This window comes from Brienomyrus brachyistius, chromosome 14 (genome assembly GCF_023856365.1).
Source record: "Brienomyrus brachyistius isolate T26 chromosome 14, BBRACH_0.4, whole genome shotgun sequence".
NCBI lineage: Eukaryota > Metazoa > Chordata > Actinopteri > Osteoglossiformes > Mormyridae > Brienomyrus > Brienomyrus brachyistius.
In genome coordinates this window covers 1,981,835-1,998,826 of record NC_064546.1, presented here as the reverse complement: position 1 = coordinate 1,998,826, position 16,992 = coordinate 1,981,835, and the positions used below count along the sequence as shown (strand labels likewise).

The 16,992-nt window shown below is 46.4% G+C and overlaps 1 protein-coding gene across 3 annotated transcripts in view; it reads left to right on the top strand.

The window, feature by feature from the left end:
- The window catches only part of tmem63c (transmembrane protein 63C), a 43,858-nt gene that overhangs the window by 18,417 nt on the left and 8,449 nt on the right, over nt 1–16,992 (top strand). For all 3 annotated transcript variants that reach the window (XM_048975420.1, XM_048975421.1, XM_048975419.1), the window contains exons 2-17: nt 1,793–2,025; nt 4,424–4,503; nt 6,630–6,717; nt 6,960–6,997; nt 7,772–7,914; nt 8,675–8,726; nt 9,358–9,466; nt 10,121–10,194; nt 10,646–10,726; nt 11,048–11,168; nt 12,005–12,138; nt 12,893–13,015; nt 14,345–14,498; nt 15,263–15,369; nt 16,035–16,121; nt 16,784–16,849. In XM_048975420.1, the coding sequence (XP_048831377.1) occupies nt 1,819–2,025; nt 4,424–4,503; nt 6,630–6,717; nt 6,960–6,997; nt 7,772–7,914; nt 8,675–8,726; nt 9,358–9,466; nt 10,121–10,194; nt 10,646–10,726; nt 11,048–11,168; nt 12,005–12,138; nt 12,893–13,015; nt 14,345–14,498; nt 15,263–15,369; nt 16,035–16,121; nt 16,784–16,849 (1,664 nt within the window). In that variant the 5' untranslated portion in view covers nt 1,793–1,818. The remainder of the gene's footprint in view (nt 1–1,792; nt 2,026–4,423; nt 4,504–6,629; nt 6,718–6,959; nt 6,998–7,771; nt 7,915–8,674; nt 8,727–9,357; nt 9,467–10,120; nt 10,195–10,645; nt 10,727–11,047; nt 11,169–12,004; nt 12,139–12,892; nt 13,016–14,344; nt 14,499–15,262; nt 15,370–16,034; nt 16,122–16,783; nt 16,850–16,992) is intronic.

Genomic DNA, 16,992 nt, shown 5'->3' with positions numbered 1-16,992 from the left:
TACAATAGATGATTTGGTGATTTAGATGGTGGAATCTATAAATGTCATTCGCAAAAGAGCAATAGCTTCGGCGGACAGATTATGAATAATTTAGTCATTTTTCATTTTAATTCAGCTTATCCAGCATGACAGTTACCCTTTCAGTTTTTGGTTGACTTTCACACCAGTAGTTTTGTGGTATTAGTTTCTGTAAACTTGCTTGTCAAAACAGGAGGCGGACCACACAAAATGAAAAACCTCACCCCTGCCTGCCTCCAGTAACCTGAATCATTTCCCTCAGCGCCCATTTCAGTATTTTCCTATGACATTAATATGGGAGACTCTGCTGGTCCTTGGTGTCACTCTCTAAAACTCCAAACTCATTCATCATTGTTCTAAACCCTGGCTGTAAAAGCCCAAAGCCATGCGTATTACATACGGCTCAAACCCCTTAAACCAGCAGAAAGGAGATCCATTAATTTAAAAAATTAAAAAGCTCTTAGTTCTACTCTTAGTTCTTCTAAAGCACTTTGAGATAAATTGCTTTTAAATGGCTGGACAGCTTGTAGTGCACAAGCTTCACATTATCAGTGCAGTTAAGTTATAACGTCATTATGTAGCAGTAATTTCATTTATTAACCTAATACCTTTTTCTACAACCCAGATACTATGATAGTATATGTCACACTCAGTTACGAGTTATAGAATGTTTATCTGATGCCACTGTCACTGTTTTAAATCTGATGGGTGCTGTCAGTAAGGGATTGGGTAGTGATGAGCAAATGAAGGTTCATGAACCATTTGCTATATATTTTTGATCCCGCTTGGTTTGCTTTGTGGCATGCTTTGAGCCTCTTTATGAACAGAGAGCACCATCTAGTGGCGTTAGAAAATATAGCAAATGGTTCATGAATCTTCATTTGCCCATCACTAGAACTGGGGTTTGAGTTCTAGAGTTATGCACGTGTGTGAAGCACAGTGTCCTCACAGCGGATACACTTACATCCACAGGGAAGATCCCACTCTGCTATGAAGGGTATTTTAATGAGAACATCTGAGGGCTGATCATTATCTAGGAGCCATTATTTCTATAACTATAATGATAGTAATAATCACATCTGAGTTAATGGCAGGATTAGTCAGCCTGAAAACAAAGGATTCTGATTATTTAGATTCCTCTTTGAATGTTGGACCCATTCATTTCTGGCTTTGAGATCCCATTGACTCCACTCCTTTGGTTTATACATGGACTCTCAATTAGTCAAAAATGAGACTAATTTGCATTCAGAATTTCTTTAACAATTACACCAAGTGATAACTATATGAGTCACAGTGATCACATAAACTATGACTTTTGTGATGTTGTTTGTAATAAGCAGAGGTCTGTGGTGGCATGACTTGATCTAGATGTCCTTCAAGATGTCTAATTAGCTTTCAATAAACAGATGTGGTCAGTTGGGTGGTCACTTTTGTCAGAATTTTGAGAATCATTAAAAAGATGCCATTTAAAAGTATTCCAACTGTACGTCTAATTGTGGCTAATTGCTCCTTTTCACTCGCTGTTTGCCTGGGCACCGTGGTTGTGGGGTTTTGTGCCACCGTATACCTGCATACTGGGGCGCCGTTAAGCAGGGGAGACTTACAAAGATTCCACGGGCCCCTGAGAGACTGCGGCCCTAAAAAATCTGGAACATAATCTGATTTATCTGGGTTGTGGGGGGGCCCCGATATAATATGCTTTCATGAGGCTCAAAATCTTTAGCGGCATTAGCTGACATTCTTCATTGGTTATCTGGCCTCTTCCCTCTGGCAGAAGCTGTATGAGGTGAGCCCAGCAGCATGAGAGAAGCCATGGCCGGCTCTGAGCTGTCGATGGCGGCTCGGGCCAGCATCCAGCTCAACATGCCGACCTTCTCGGACACCCTGGGGCTGGATAACAGCACAGCGAAGCACTGCTATGGCGCACACTCCCGCAGCAGTGTCTTGGAGGGCCTGCCCTTTGGGGGGGTGCCTACCGTGCTGGTCATCAACGTCGTCATGTGGCTGGTGAGTACCCAGCACGGCCGCCAGCCCCCTACCTTTCAATCCAGGAGAGAAACCATCCTGCCTCTCACAGTCTCTCACCCCCTCCATCTTGCACCCGTATTTCATCAGTATTTCCTCATCAGTTGCTATCTCTCTCTCTCTCTCTCTGTTCCCCCATCAATCCCAGCATGCTCTTGGCTTGGAAGCTTCTCTCTCGCTGATGTGTCATTTTTGTCATCCTTGCCGGAAGTTCCATTGCGAATGTCTGTCCTGTAAGACCCTGTCAGGGAAATCTCACCGCTCATACACACTCAGGACTGGTTAATTAAATCCCCTTCCCCATGTATTATTTATGCATCTATGACAGCAGCATCTGTTCGGCCTGGAGGTGAAGGTGGGGCACTGTGCATCCAATGCGTGCCTTAAGCTGATCGTCTCACTGGTCTCCAGCATCCACCCATGATCCATTAATCGGTCAGACCATCCCGCATCGCTGCTCTTTAACGATGCCGATTAAGCGACAGGCCTTAATTAGCCAGTGTAGCCATACATGAGGGCCGCTCAGGCAGTTTGCCTCACCCACTCTGCAAAGGAAATTGATAGAGAGTGTTGGCAGCAGATGGAGGCACAGAGAGAGGACTGCCGCCCAGAATAGAATAGAAATAAGTGGGGAAAGGGAAGGTTTTTTTTGGTTATAGATAAGGTAATTGACCGTGACTGTACCTCAGAGGCAGACCATTTAATGCGTGTGTCTCTCTCTCTCTGGAACCATCTGTTTCCAATGTACCATGTGGCTGAACGTGACCCTTTAAGAACCAAAAGGGTTTTCGTGAATACACGTTTTGTTGGATACAGGCCAGAAGGTGACGCTATGAGGGGGTGGCACGGTGATTAGCACTGTCGCCTCACACCTCTGATGTCCTGGGTTCGAGTCTCTGCCCTGGGTCTGTGTGTCCTCCAGGTTCTCTGGTTTCTCCTGCAGTCCAAAAACATGCTACACTGAATTGAAGTTGCCAAATTGTATGTGTGTGTGTGTGTGTGCCCTGTGATGTGTTGACATCCAGTCCTGGGTTAATCCCTGCCTTGCACCCAGGGCCTCTCAGTCCTGTAGGCCGTTACCTAAGTCACCATTTGCCAGCAATTTTCACTTTATTTGTGGTGGGGGGCAGCGATGGTGATGCTCACCCAGACACCCCTGTGACCCTGTATAGGACAAATAGACATGGAAGATGGATGAGTGGTAGATCTGTGATTAATTGACGGGAGGGTTTTTCCAGCAGATGTTGCGATGCTCAAACCTGTTTCAAAGGGTCGGTGGACTAGTTATCAAAGATGCTCTGGAATGCTGTTTAATTGCTCTCAATTTTTATTCCCACTTTTCATGGAGATCTTCTGTTTGCAGACCTCTATTGCCTCTATTCCCACTGTCGGTTATGACATCTTTTCTGTAATTCTAACTTTATAATACACCATCAGATATATGAGCTCAAAACTTACACATACTTTATAGCTTGGCCCAAGTCACCCTGCATAGGAAAAATGGATGGATGTATGGATGGATGGATGGATGGATGGATGGACCTCTGTTGGAAAACCCTATGTTGCCTTAGGTACTGTTGACTGTATGGAGATCAATGAAGGTCATTCCCCGTTTGCTTGATAATTTATAGCTTGCTCATCTGAATCTGTATGTAGGAACTGCTCCTCATACTACATTAAGTGATCTTCACACAGCCTCGCCTCCGGCGGCATTCCTCTTCAAATAGCCGGTCTCGCAGAGCGTGCAGTGACCTCTGCCTGCCTAGTTTCCATGACAACATCGAGTCGCTGCCTTCAGCGGTGATAAGGAGACGTTCCTTGGCTGTAGACCTGTAGACAGTGATGGCCACGTCGGTCCGCAAGCTGAGCACTCATTGCTCTCCATCAATGTTGCTACTTCTCGGAACGCCATTCCCAGAATCCTTCAGTTTTGTCAGGGTGGTTTTTATGACACACCTCTGCTGCTGTCCACTAAGGTATCTACCCAGCTTGAGTTCTGCTTGTGGAACGAATAAGCTATGGTTTATTCCGCAAGAGTGATACGTGGCTCAAAAACACACAAAACATGACCAGTTGAATGAAAAGCTGATTCGACATGCTGAAACTGGATCTCGCAGTGTAATCATGGGTGAATGATCTGCTTCCAGTTTGATCGACAGTGTCCCTGTCTGTTGCAATTGGCCTTTCAGGTATGTCACACCAAGAGAGGCTCCTGAGAAACTGCCACAGAATCACATGACAACATCAATGTCTGTGCAGCATTTCTGATCTGTTGCATATTTGTGCTATTACCCTTTTCCAGTGTGTTAATGTGCGTTTGCATAGTGGTTGGCTTGCATGTGTGTGGATTAAAGACAGGCTCCTTTACTCTGTTTTGCAGCTTCTTCTATTGATCTTCTCCTGTCTGCGCAAAGCGGCCTGGGATTACGGGCGTCTGGCCCTGCTGATGGACAACGACAGGTAGAGGTGACACCTAGTGTCACAGGGCAGTTTCACTTCTCTCTTGAAGCCACGGGCATCACTCATCACCATTATAAAATGGATGCCCTTTCCTAACTGTTTGCCATCTCATCAGTCATCTTGCGAACTAATTTCACCAACACGTACTTCATTCTCTCAAAAGCTTTACAAGGGCCCCACCTGTTGGATAGAATTGGTAGTTACAAAATATATGATTAGGTTATAAATTCCTTTTGAGGATCCTTTTCATACCTACAAGACACCTTATTTGGTATATCTAGAGCTTTAATGCATCACATTTCAATTTCATAAACAGCAAGCAAACCGAAAAACATCAAAGCTAGTGTCTAATGTGTTTTCTGTCTCCGTTTCCTCCCAGATTTGCACAGCTGCGCCGGCTGAATTCTTATGAGTAACCATCATGTCTCTTGTTGGGGAGGTTGGGAGATACACTGGAACTTGATCAGAATTCAGCAGGCTGTGTCTCACACTGGCAGAAGGCGCGAGCCGTGCCTGCGTTTCGGAACCTCTCCCCCTTGTCTGGACGCCTGAATACACCCGAAATGGGTCGAAGGTCAAATGTGTCAGGCAGTCAAAGGGGCACATTGGTCACTGATGGGTTCAGTGCCACTGTGTGTGAGGCTAACGTGGATTCAGACACGTATGGAGCGCAGTGATTTAAAAAGGAAACAGGGCCCCCGGTGTCACAGAGATCCATTTTGCTCCAGATCTGTGAGAATGATTTAATTATATTTTATCTACAAGTTCAAAAGCCTCCACAACTTAAAAGCAGAGCCTGTGGGGCCTCCTGAAACATTCAGGTTGGCAGAAAACAACTCACCCCCTCCCCCCACTGGAGGGGGTGGGCCGGGAAGACTCATTTGGCAAATATTTTTACATTCAACTGCAGCTTCCATCAGGACCTTATAATCCGCATCCCTGCCCTCTCAGCCAATCACAGCACTCCAGGGCGTGTCCTGCTGTATGCGGGCCGGAGCTCCCTCTTTTACATGGCCACCTGCGGTCATTTCTGAAACCTGCTCCTGTCCTGGATCGCCAGAATTAGCCTCATAATGCTTTGAGGAGACGCACCTGCTGAATCGGATGTGGGTGGTGGGACTGTGCCAGTGCGTTCTCTGTAGATACCAGCTGGAGTTTGAGCAGCACACGATAGTCTGTAGGGCCTGTCTGTACCCCCGTAGTTTTATTTATGTGTTTTTGTGCATTTATTTATTTCCTGTGAACCTCTCTGTTGTGAACTATGCTGATTCTCCAGCATATTAAGGTGGGAAATTAAAGAGGATCATTACACTGAATCCTTACCTGTTCACTCTGATCTTCTGTGCAGAATTAGTTGGAATGTGGAGAAACTCTGGAACGTTAATCCTAGATTACCATGTTAATCAATGCTTGCTGATTAATATCTGGTTTCAGCCCATTAGTAAACAATAATATGTGCTACTTATATAGTTCATTCATTCATTCATTCATTCATTCATGTTTCATTCATTCATTCATTCATTCATTTTCTACCCCTTATCCTGGTCGAGGTCACAGGGGCAGCAGTCTAAGCAGGGATGCTCAGACCTCCCTCTCCCCAGCCACCTCCTCCAGCTCCTCTGGGAGGAATACCAAGGCATTCCCAGGCCAGCTGAGACATATAATCTCTTCAGCGTGTTCTGGGTCTGCCCTGGGGTCTCCTCTCGGATCGACATGCCTAAGGAACCTCCTCAAGGAGGTGTCCCCAAGGCATCCTAGACCAATTCCTGAACCTCCTCAGTTCTCTGCGCTCCTCACCCCGTATTCATGCATTTTGCTCCTATCGAATCAGGGGCCAATCCCAGGCAGTGGAAGGCACCGGGGAGCGGAACACCCTGTCGGTGTATCGCAGAGCTCATACATGCACACAGACGCAGACAATAACACACAATGGGCGATATAAAGACGTCAATTAGCAGGACTGCATGTCTGTGGGCCGCAGGAGGAAACTGCAATAAAACTGATTGTGCTGAGCAGCCTAGAGCAGCACCTGCAAGGCACAGGGATACTGCCATTTAGCACCTACTTAGGAGCCCCTGTCTCCCGCAGCCCCACAGTAACCCGCTCTGTGTCCTCGCACTTTCCAGCCTGACGTCCCTGTTCTATGGGGAGCAGAGCGAGAAGGAGAAGTCCCCGTCTGAGTCCAGCCCCTCAGACACAGAGAACAAGGACGTGGTGAGTGGGACCCCCCTCCCCCCCGAGGTCGAGCTGGCTAGACGTATTAAACTTAATTCCTCTCTGTCGATGTGTGGGCCGGAACGTCTCCTGATGGCCCCTGCAGCTGCCTGCCCAGCTGACTCACAAGTGGGCCTCACAGGCCGCTTACTGTCGTTACCGAGCGGCTGGTACCAAGCGGCTGGTACCGAGCGGCTGGTACCGAGCGGCTGGCATAACCTTTCATTCCCTTCTTCCTTCAGGGTTTCTGCTCCTGGCTGACGTCCCTCTATCATATGAAGTAAGTCTGTGTGCGTGTGTGTGTGTGTGTGTGTGTGTGTTATGTATACATTATGTTCTAGGGACCAAATATCCCCACACTGTGATAAAAATATGTTATTTTGACATTGTGGGGAGCATTTTTTCAGGGGAACTCAATTTTATAAAATCAAAAAACTACAAATCTTGTATTCTGTTTGGTTACTTAAGGTTAAGGTAGGGCTGGGTAGGGGTTATGGTCATCTTAGCTAGGATTAGGGTTATGCCCTTATTAATGAAGTAGGAGTCCCCACAATGATAAAAATACTGTGTGTCTGTGCGTGTCGGTGTGTGTCGGTGTGGGTGTCTGTACCACACGCAGTCATTCCGACCCACATGTCAGACCCCATTAAGCTGTAAAAACAAATGAGGTCGTCTCCCGTCCTGGGTGAATCGCACCAATCACAGAGGGCTGTCGTGCATGCAGAGTGAAATAGCAGCTTGTGCCGGGTGTCCGGCTCTGCCCGGTGTCATTTAGGGTTTGAGGCTCTGCCAGCCTCCCCCCCCTCCCCCCAACACTTATTCTGGGATTCTGGGAAGTGGGTAACCCACCCGAGGAGCTCGCTCTGTGTGGGCCGTCCTTGAGCTGGCTGCCCCTCCTTCCGGGGGTCTGCCAGTGGGTCCCTGGGCCACACAGGCCGCCTGCGACGAAGGAATGTGCGAGAGCCAGCCGGGGGGGACATACAGGGCATTCTTGGCCTTTCAGCAACAGTCGTGCGTTTTGTCTGCTCCAAATCCCCACCACCACCTGCTACAGGGACGAGGAGATCCGGAGCAAGTGTGGCATCGATGCCACCACGTACCTGTCCTTCCAACGCCACATCATCCTGCTGATGGCAGTGGTCTGCCTGCTCTCTGTGGCTGTCATCTTGCCTGTCAACATCTCCGGAAGCCTGCTGGGTATTGTAGGCCTTCGTCCGGGACCAGGGCTGCGGCATATTCTCCAGTTTAGGCTATTGAGGTCACATCCAGTGGTTTTCAGACACAGACCTTAAAAGGTCTCACTACAGCTGGGCAGATTCTGGTGATAAGACCACTGTCATCCACAGATCACGTTCCTGAGCTGTAGGAACACATTTCACCTGAAGAACACCTGCTGAAGTAATTTTTGTACCCCCCCCCCCCCCCCCGCCCAATTATAATACTGACTTTATGCCCTGAAACGTAATGAAACCCAGGACAAAGTCACTGTGACAGCTTATGTCTGCCAAGTGCGTCATTTCATCATTAACTTGACCAACGAACTCTTGCCAGTTGTTAAAGAACCTTTAAAAGCCTGCAAACGCTTGTTAATAACATGCTAAATTGCAAGTGAAGTGAGGCTTAAACGTTATTTGCTAACACATGAAACATAAAATTTCTAAATTGTATTTGATTGGTTGAATTTAACAGTTTAATTTTTAGCCAGCCACAGCTAAAGCCCATTAGCATCTTAAGGCATTACTAAGTCCACAAAAATGTTGCCCTTCAAGAGCCCATAATAGAGTTGATGTCAGTAGCAATGTGTGCTGCTCTCGGATTTGCCTGTTTAAGGTGGATAATGATGTAACCAGCATCCTGATTGGTTTTATATTTCACTCAGACTTGACTTCATCAGCACCCAAACCAAACAACATGTTTTATAATGCTTGTGTGTTTATGGTGTTTCTCGTTTTTCTAGATGACAGCCCTCAGAACTTTGGAAGAACGACAGTAGCCAATATCCCTGCAGAGTGAGTCGAACTGCATGTTTTAATCGTTCATTTTACCGCCATGCTTAGAAATTACATACTAAAATGGGTTGTTCTGTTAATTTGCCAAAGGATATTATTCATTACGGCGAGGGATATTATTTCAGAAAAATAAGCCCATGTGGACACTTTAATATAGATTTTAAAATCCAGACAGCATATTGTATTGCATGTCAATTTCAGCATGCAGACATTTCAGTTGGCAAATATAGATCTGGAGAACAGATTAGCTGGAGGTCAGCAAAAGGAGTATGTCCTCATTTATCTTGGACGTGACCATGTAAATATTTATCTGTGATGGATGGACTTCTGGTCCAGGGTGTCCCTCTGCTGTAGTCACCGAGGCGAAGGTGAATGATGGTTATTTGTGTAGGACTGAGCTGATGCTGTATTCCAGCTCATTAGTACTGTGACAGGTACAGCCCTTGTGACCGTTATCCTGGAACCAGATTTCATCAGGCTTTTACATAAACCTTCCTTTATTTATAAAACTGTTTTAATTGGTTTTGTTAGCTAGTGGAACGAAATCAAAGATGATCAGTGTGCTGGAGCTTTTCTGTTGTTTGTTTAAGCGGCACATGGTGGCTGAGCCTGTCTCACCTCTTCCCTGCAGGGACAGTTTCCTGTGGATGCATAGCATCTTTGCCTTGCTGTACTTCATTATCACCTCTGTGTGCATGGCACACCACTCGTCACGACTGGAGTACAGGGAGGACGAGAGGGTGAGCATTGTCCCACAGGATGCTCCCCCTGTTTGTTGTGGCTCCATTCTGAATGTACACACTCTATCCCTGATTTTTGGGGTGATTTCTCTCTCGCTGCCAGAGCAGTGCATTGTGGGATTGGATCAAAACAAACAACAATATGTGCAGCCAAGCTGACTCCATGCACTGAAAAATGGTTTTTTTCAGTGCACCGCAACGCATCTTTTTTAGCATGCCAGCTCAGTCGCAGCCCTATATGAAGTATAGGTCTAAATTAATGCTATGATCAAACGTAGTGCTCTCTGCAATTTATGCCAATAAATACCTATCGCACAAATCTGATTGGATGTGTCAGTGAATTTTAAATTAAGCATCTGTGGTTTGGCTTCTTGGATTGGTTGAATGTTTACTAGTTTTGCACTAAGCATTTGCAGATCCAAGACCTGTTTATATAGGTTAATTCTAGGGTTGGGGCTGGAAAATCTGTCCCTGGATCAGCATAGGAGCTCGCTGGTTTTAAAATGCATTTCCAACTCTGCCTCGCGACCCTTTCAGAACATGCCGTTACCCGAATGAATCGCTGCACTAAAAAATGACGTGGTGATGCTGCTTTGACGCTGAGGTTATGGGGGTGTCCCTTCAGTCGGTTTTCTGTCCCCCATGCCTGTGAAGGTGGCCCGAACTCTCATGATCACCGGCATCCCCCGGGAGATCTCGGACCCAGGTCTCATCACCAAGCACTTCCAGTGAGTAGCACAAGGCCGTCGGATGGCTGACAGCTCGTGGAGAAGAGCGGCACAGTATTACAGACCATTACTCTCCCTGAAAGGCTTCCCCAGGTTGCCCCTTTCAGCCTGCCAGCTGCTCAGGGTTCTCGCGCTGAAGGCTCATATCGGCCTGTTCCTCTGAATGTGCTTCTGCAGCGGAAAAATCACTTCAGCTCTGGGGTTCACCGTGTCTAACTAGATGTTAGTGATGACAGTAGCCAATTATCTGCTGCAAGCAAGCCAAACCTGAAGTGAATAATTGTAGTCTACATTTGTGTATGTGTGTGTTTGTGTTAATACACACACACTATACATAGTAGGTGTGTCCCAATACTTTTTTCCATATGGTATCTTTCACTGTACTTTAGAACAGTTGTATGTAATATGAAACGTATGTGCAAATACCTGATTTGCTTCATGTCACCTTCAGTGAGGCCTACCCCAGCTGTACCGTTACAGACATCCGTTTCTGCTACGATGTGCGCCAACTCATGAAGCTGGACTCAGACAGGTAACCCCCCCCCCCCCCCCCCCCCGCCCATCAAGTTAATGCATGCTTGTTCACAAGCGCAAATTCCCATTAGATATTGCTCTACAATCAGTTCTTTTAATCTTTTACTGGAAAGGTGTCTTTCTTAAAGATCCAAGCAGGGCGAGCCTCATTGTACTCTGTGCATGCCTTTTGCACAGATGCATTCTGGGACACTGAGTTTGTAGCAGGACTGTTGAATGTCAGTGTGTGATTGCAGTGATTGCATGGGTTCAGCTGTTTGCAGCCCGGCCCTCATCTTCCTCATCGCTGTCTCTTAGCTGCTTTGATGCTCTCTTGCAGGAGGAAGGCGATGAAGGGCCGGCTGTATTTCACTGGCAAGGCCCAGAAAGAAGGACGGATCATGATCAAGACTCATGCCTGCGCCCAGATATTTTGCTGTGACTTTTGTGGATTCGAGCAGGTACCGTGCAGCATGATTGTCGTACATATGCTGAAAAGATTAGAACAGGGCTCTGTAAATCTGGACCTTGATTCCAAATCCAAGAAGCAGTGTTTTCAGTTCTCCCAGGTAGTTAGTTTAATAATTACTGATTCTTATTTACCACAGAGGCTTCACACCTAGCTCGTGGGTAAAGGAAGGCTGTGTGTGTGTGTGTGTGTGTGTGTGTGTCTCAGCACTGCTCAGACCTTGAGGACCATGATTTGAATAGCCCTGGATTAGAATATCTAATTATTAGAATGTGTAGTTTACAAAACGTCCACCAGGTGTCACTGCAAGTCAAATTTGTATTATTGCCCTTTATTTTTGCCCCCCCCCCCCAAGTCCTGTACTCATATTTTAATTAAATCAAATTCATGTGCAATGAAAGACTAACCAAAGCATAATCCAAATGACTGTTGCCATGTCTAATTGTACCGTATTCACCTTTGATGTATATAAATACCACATAATGCTCTGTGATGCATCTAAATACCTCATAATGCTCTGTGATGCATATAAATACCGCATATTACCCTTGATGCATATAAATACTGCATAATGCCCTGTGATGCATATAAATACCGCATATCACCCTGTGATGCATATAAATACCGCATATCGCCCTGTGATGCATATAAATACCGCATATCGCCCTGTGATGCATATAAATACCGCATATCGCCCTGTGATGCATATAAATACCGCATATCGCCCTGTGATGCATATAAATACCGCATATCGCCCTGTGATGCATATAAATACCGCATACGCATAATGCCCTGTGATGTAACGCCCATGTCATTTCCTTCCTAAAGGTTGATGCAGAGCAGTACTACAGTGAGCTGGAGGAGAAGCTGACAGACGAGTTCAACGCGGAGAAGAACCGGATCTCTCTGAAACGGCTGGATATTGCGTTCGTCACGTTCCGGGACGAGAGGATGACTGCTGTGTGAGCAAAGCATGACACCCACCCCCCCCCCCAGGAGCCCCCCCAGCCCCCTAAAAAGCAACAAAAGACACTTAGAGTGGCTTTTTTTGGATGATTTCACCAAATGGCCTGACATTGATAAGTTTAAGATTGAGTGCCTCTCTCCTCCACATGTTCTTGATGGCCTTCGCTTGCAGATGGAGCCAAATTTAGCCTGCGCTGTCAATTTGACTGACGCGGCGTGTTAGCGAATAGCCTTGCTTAGCATAACAGCTTAATCCAATTTAGCCTGTGTCAGTCCAATGGAGGAAGCAAGGTAATGACGTTTTGAAATGTGGCAAAGCGTCCCGACATGGAACCTAGACAGTGATTCCGTCTACCAGGGATATTACAGGCTGCATTATGAATAAAGGGCAGAGTCTGATGTTTGTAAATGTTAAGTCTATGTATGCAGCCTGTTGAAGCATTCAGGGGGATTGACCACGGTAATTGAACGGGCATCTGTTTTTACCGTGGCCTTGGTTTTGCCTGTAAAAACTGGTGATGGGGTAGAAATGGACATCCATGGTGGAGAAGGCAACCTGGGTAATAAGTTAGCCGGGCCTCACCGCAGAAGAAAATTGTCCATAGAAAAAACCACAGGCCTTATTTAACAAAAGGGTGCTGCCTTGCAGACACTGTCCAAGCCATGAGTCAGAGCTTCCATGCACTTACCGTGTGTGTGTGTGTGTGTGTGTGTGTGTGCGTGTGTGTGTGTATCTGTCTGTCCTCGCAGCATCGTGAAGGACTACAGCCGGACCCGTTGCCGCCGGAGACCCCAGCAGTCCAGCATCACCACCATAGTCCGCTCCCTCAAGTGGGGGGTGGGTTATGCCCCAGCCCCCAGCGACATCATTTGGTGAGGAACATGCTGTGGTCCTGCTCAGCACTGGGCTCCCGGGTGCTGCCCTCAGCCAGGGTGTCTACAACCGGGATTTATAACATTGTTTGCCCTGCTTGCAATGAGAGTCTTGGAACAGGTGACATGGTAGTTGCTAGGTGAGTGGCGTGTGAACTGAGGGGAAGCAGCCAATCAGGGCATGAGATTCACCCTCCCCCATCCTGTGGCAGCCAATCAGGGCCTGAGCACCGCCTTCCCTGCCCTATGGCAGCTAGACTGTGAGGAGAGTGCAGAGGACGACGCACCTTGTCTGCAGATTTGAACGATTGTCTAATTAGTTTCTTGCTGTTTGGACAATGTTGTGTAGCTCTTGCTCTGATACTGCTTACACTTGTAGTTGGGTATTCACTGGAAGTTCAGCCTACCTGCACTTATGCCTGATTCCATGATGTATTTTTAATGTAATATTTTCCTCTCTTGTACATCAATTTGGACATTAGTGTCTGGTAAATAAAGTACAGTACGAAGGGGCTGAAAGCCAGAACACAGGGTAGCAAGCCATCGTGATGGGCCCAGCTAAAGGTCTCACACAGTGTGCAGTTATCTGTCTACTCTGCTCATGTGCCTCTCTAGAACTAGTCATGTTGTACATTACTACTCAACCATTTGGACCCGCCAAGCTGCCTACAAATGAGAGTGATCGTGTCGCATCACATGACCTGGACACCTGACCTAAACACAGCAGAAACAAGCTTTGGAGGAGTCAGATCAGAGAGTGAAGGAAAAGCAGCTATTGAGAGCTCAGCATATATGTGGGACCTCCTTCAGGAGACCTGGAAAAGCATCTCAGGAGGCCACATCGTGAAAATGGTTAGAGGAGACAGTAGGGTCAGACAGTCCCTGGGGCAGTTGGGGTTAAGGGCCTTGCTTAAGGGCCCAATGGTGGGATCACTCTGCTGACCACAGGGATTTGAACCAGCAACCTTCTGAGTCCCAGCCCTCAGAGCTGCACCCCCACCCCCACAAAAAATTATTTATTTACATCACTTTTTTGTTCAGTGAATAATTCTGCAGTATATTTGCTGTTTAATGGAAATGGATATGTCTTTGTAATTTTCTAAAACGTTTGAGAATAGTACAAATAAATCTCTCAATGGGTAAGTGTGTCCAAATTTTTGGCTGGTGCTGTAGATCAGTGCATGTGACAAACAAGTTAGTATTTTACTATTTTAGCGTATTATAGTGTGGTCAAGTTGAGCTATGCTAGGAGACGGCCATCAGGTGACGGAACTGGACAGCAATGCGGTGGGGGTTGGGTGTCTCTGAGGAGTCTCTGGTCGCCCTCAGGGAGAACCTGTCAGTGCACGGCTCCTACTGGTGGCTGCGCTGCCTCCTGCTCAACATCTTCCTCTTCCTGCTGTTCTTCTTCCTCACCACACCAACCATCATCGTCAACACTATGGACAAGTTCAACGTCACGCGTCCCGTGGAGAGCCTGCAGGTCAAGACCGACTCCGCCTTTACAAAAAGACTGTCCTGCTTCCTGCCTGTGGTTTCATTTGCTTATAAATTTGGGCTAAATGTGGTCTCAGGCCAGTTCTTGAACATGTCTGTGGACAAATAACCTTAATTGTGAAGTAAGCTTAGGAAAGTCAAGTCAGAAATAATTAACTAATAATTATTGAATAATCAGCTGAAGCAGAACCTATAGTGTATTCACCAAAGACCAGATAAAATCTCCAAATCATAATACCCCTGCTGATTTTAGGGAGGAGTTTAATTTGGTGAGATACAGTTTTGTCGCAAAGGAAATTAATAAACCCATTAGGTGAAGCATAGTGAGTCATGCTACTGTTCATTATGATTCTTCACGTTCTACTTAAATTTCTTAATATAATTTATATAATTACAGAGCTTGTAATGCGTCATGGGACTCCCCACAGCTCTGCTCGTGGATAAGGGCTGTTGTCCTTCTTTGGTATGAATACGGGTGACACTGAGAGGTAGAGTTGCACACTGACATGCTGTGTAGCATGGATACGGGCAAACTGTCATATTTCTGTGTTGATGTGAGTAGGTCAGTGTTTCCCATCCCAGTCCTTGGGACCCACAGACGGTCCATGTTTTTGCTCCCTCTCTGCTCTCTGAGTAAAAACGTGGGTCGCCTGTGGGTCCCTGTGGATTGGCTCAGGGAACCCTGGAGTAAGTTATTTGGCTAGCTGATGTGATTTGCTCTCCCAGCCTTTATCTATCCTGCCCTCCTAGAATCCGGTGATCACACAGTTCTTCCCCACCCTGCTCCTGTGGGTCTTCTCCGTGCTGGTTCCCTTCGTCGTTTACTACTCAGCTTTCTTCGAGTCCCATTGGACCAGGTAACCCCACCTTCTGAACACTTTACAGTCCCCGGAAGGCTGCAGACACTCTGAGAGCTCATGGCCTTCCTGCCTGCCCTTGTGCTTACTTCCACTCTGCCTTTCAAGCTCCCTCTTCTACCTGATTTTCTTGCTCTCTCCTCTTGATCTTCTCCTCTTACTCCATCCTCTCTCAGCTTCCCCCCCCCCCCCCCCCCCCCGCATCAGGCAGATGTTCCCCCGCCTGGCCTGGATTCCTGCAGCGCGAGTTGTCATAGTGATCCCCGTGCAGGGCTTAATGAGGTGTACCATGGCCGCTATGCACACGCGAGGACGTCCTCGCATGGCCCTCCGCGGATGTGTGCTTTTCGCTGTTTGTAACACCGGGCTTCTTGGGGACCGGAGCCGCCGACCTGGCGACTGACGTTGATGCGTAGCCGCGATGCACGCTTAGCATGATGATGAGCCCAAATCATACTTTACGACTAAACCGCTTCTCAAATGCTCAGAAAAATAATTCTGCGAAATGCTTCCATTTCTTACGAATATCTGTATATATTTCCTCTATCGGTAGCTATCCCACAGGATGAAAGATACCCTTTGAAAGGTGTTACGTGCATTTTGAAATCTTCATAGGTCTGTCAGCATGACAGGACTCTCTTTTAGTGTCTGCCGCTGTCTTTCAGATCGAGTGAGAACCAGATAACGATGCACAAGTGCTTCTTACTGCTGATTTTCATAGTTCTCATTCTGCCATCGCTGGGTCTCCTTAGGTAATGTTCCGTCAGCTCTTTAATATCCACCTCTAATGCGCCCCAACATTGTGGTGTTAATGTTTGTTTAACACCACAATGTTAATTTGACTTAAATGTTAATGAGTAAATGTTATTCACTTACAGTACATTATTCAATGAATTACATGAAATATTCAGCATTATATTATTAAATAGGCTTTGTGCTAATGATTTTGCCAACTGTAGGCTAATGTAAGTGTTCTAAGCATATTTAAGGTAGGCTAGGCTATGATGTTTCTTAGGTTAGCTGTACTGTTTTAGAATGCATTTCCGCTTTATGATATTTTTGCATTGTAGCAGGTTTACCGGGACATAAGTCCACTGTATCCCTTGGGAGGGTCTGTACACTTCTACTGTAATTGTAGTGTAGATTTTACTCTTTTAATAGCCAGGAAGAGTTGTTGTGATGTTACTCATGCCCTGTTACTATTTTACAAGTCATCTTTTTCTGTGACTGACACTTATTGAATCACCCTCCATTTTGTTCCCATGTGTCAATGTCCATAACACATTTTTTTGGAGGAACTTGAGTGAGAATCTTTCCTGTGGACCTGAACCTGTACGCCTGCCCATACAGATGCCCCTTGTTGTATGGTCTTACACTTTTCCTTTTTTTTACAACTTCCTTTTTTTGCTTCTAGCTTGGAGGTATTCTTCAGATGGCTGTTTGACCGCAAGTTCCTGGAAGAAAAGGTTGTGAAATTTCAGTAAGTTCTAGCTGATCCCTCCTAAGTGCCTGGCGAGGAGCTGAAATCAGTACAGCTTTAAGGTCACGGGAGTTTCACTTACACAAAAAGGTTCTGAGGACAGAACAAAAAAATGACAGAGATAACGCAGAGATACAGAGATA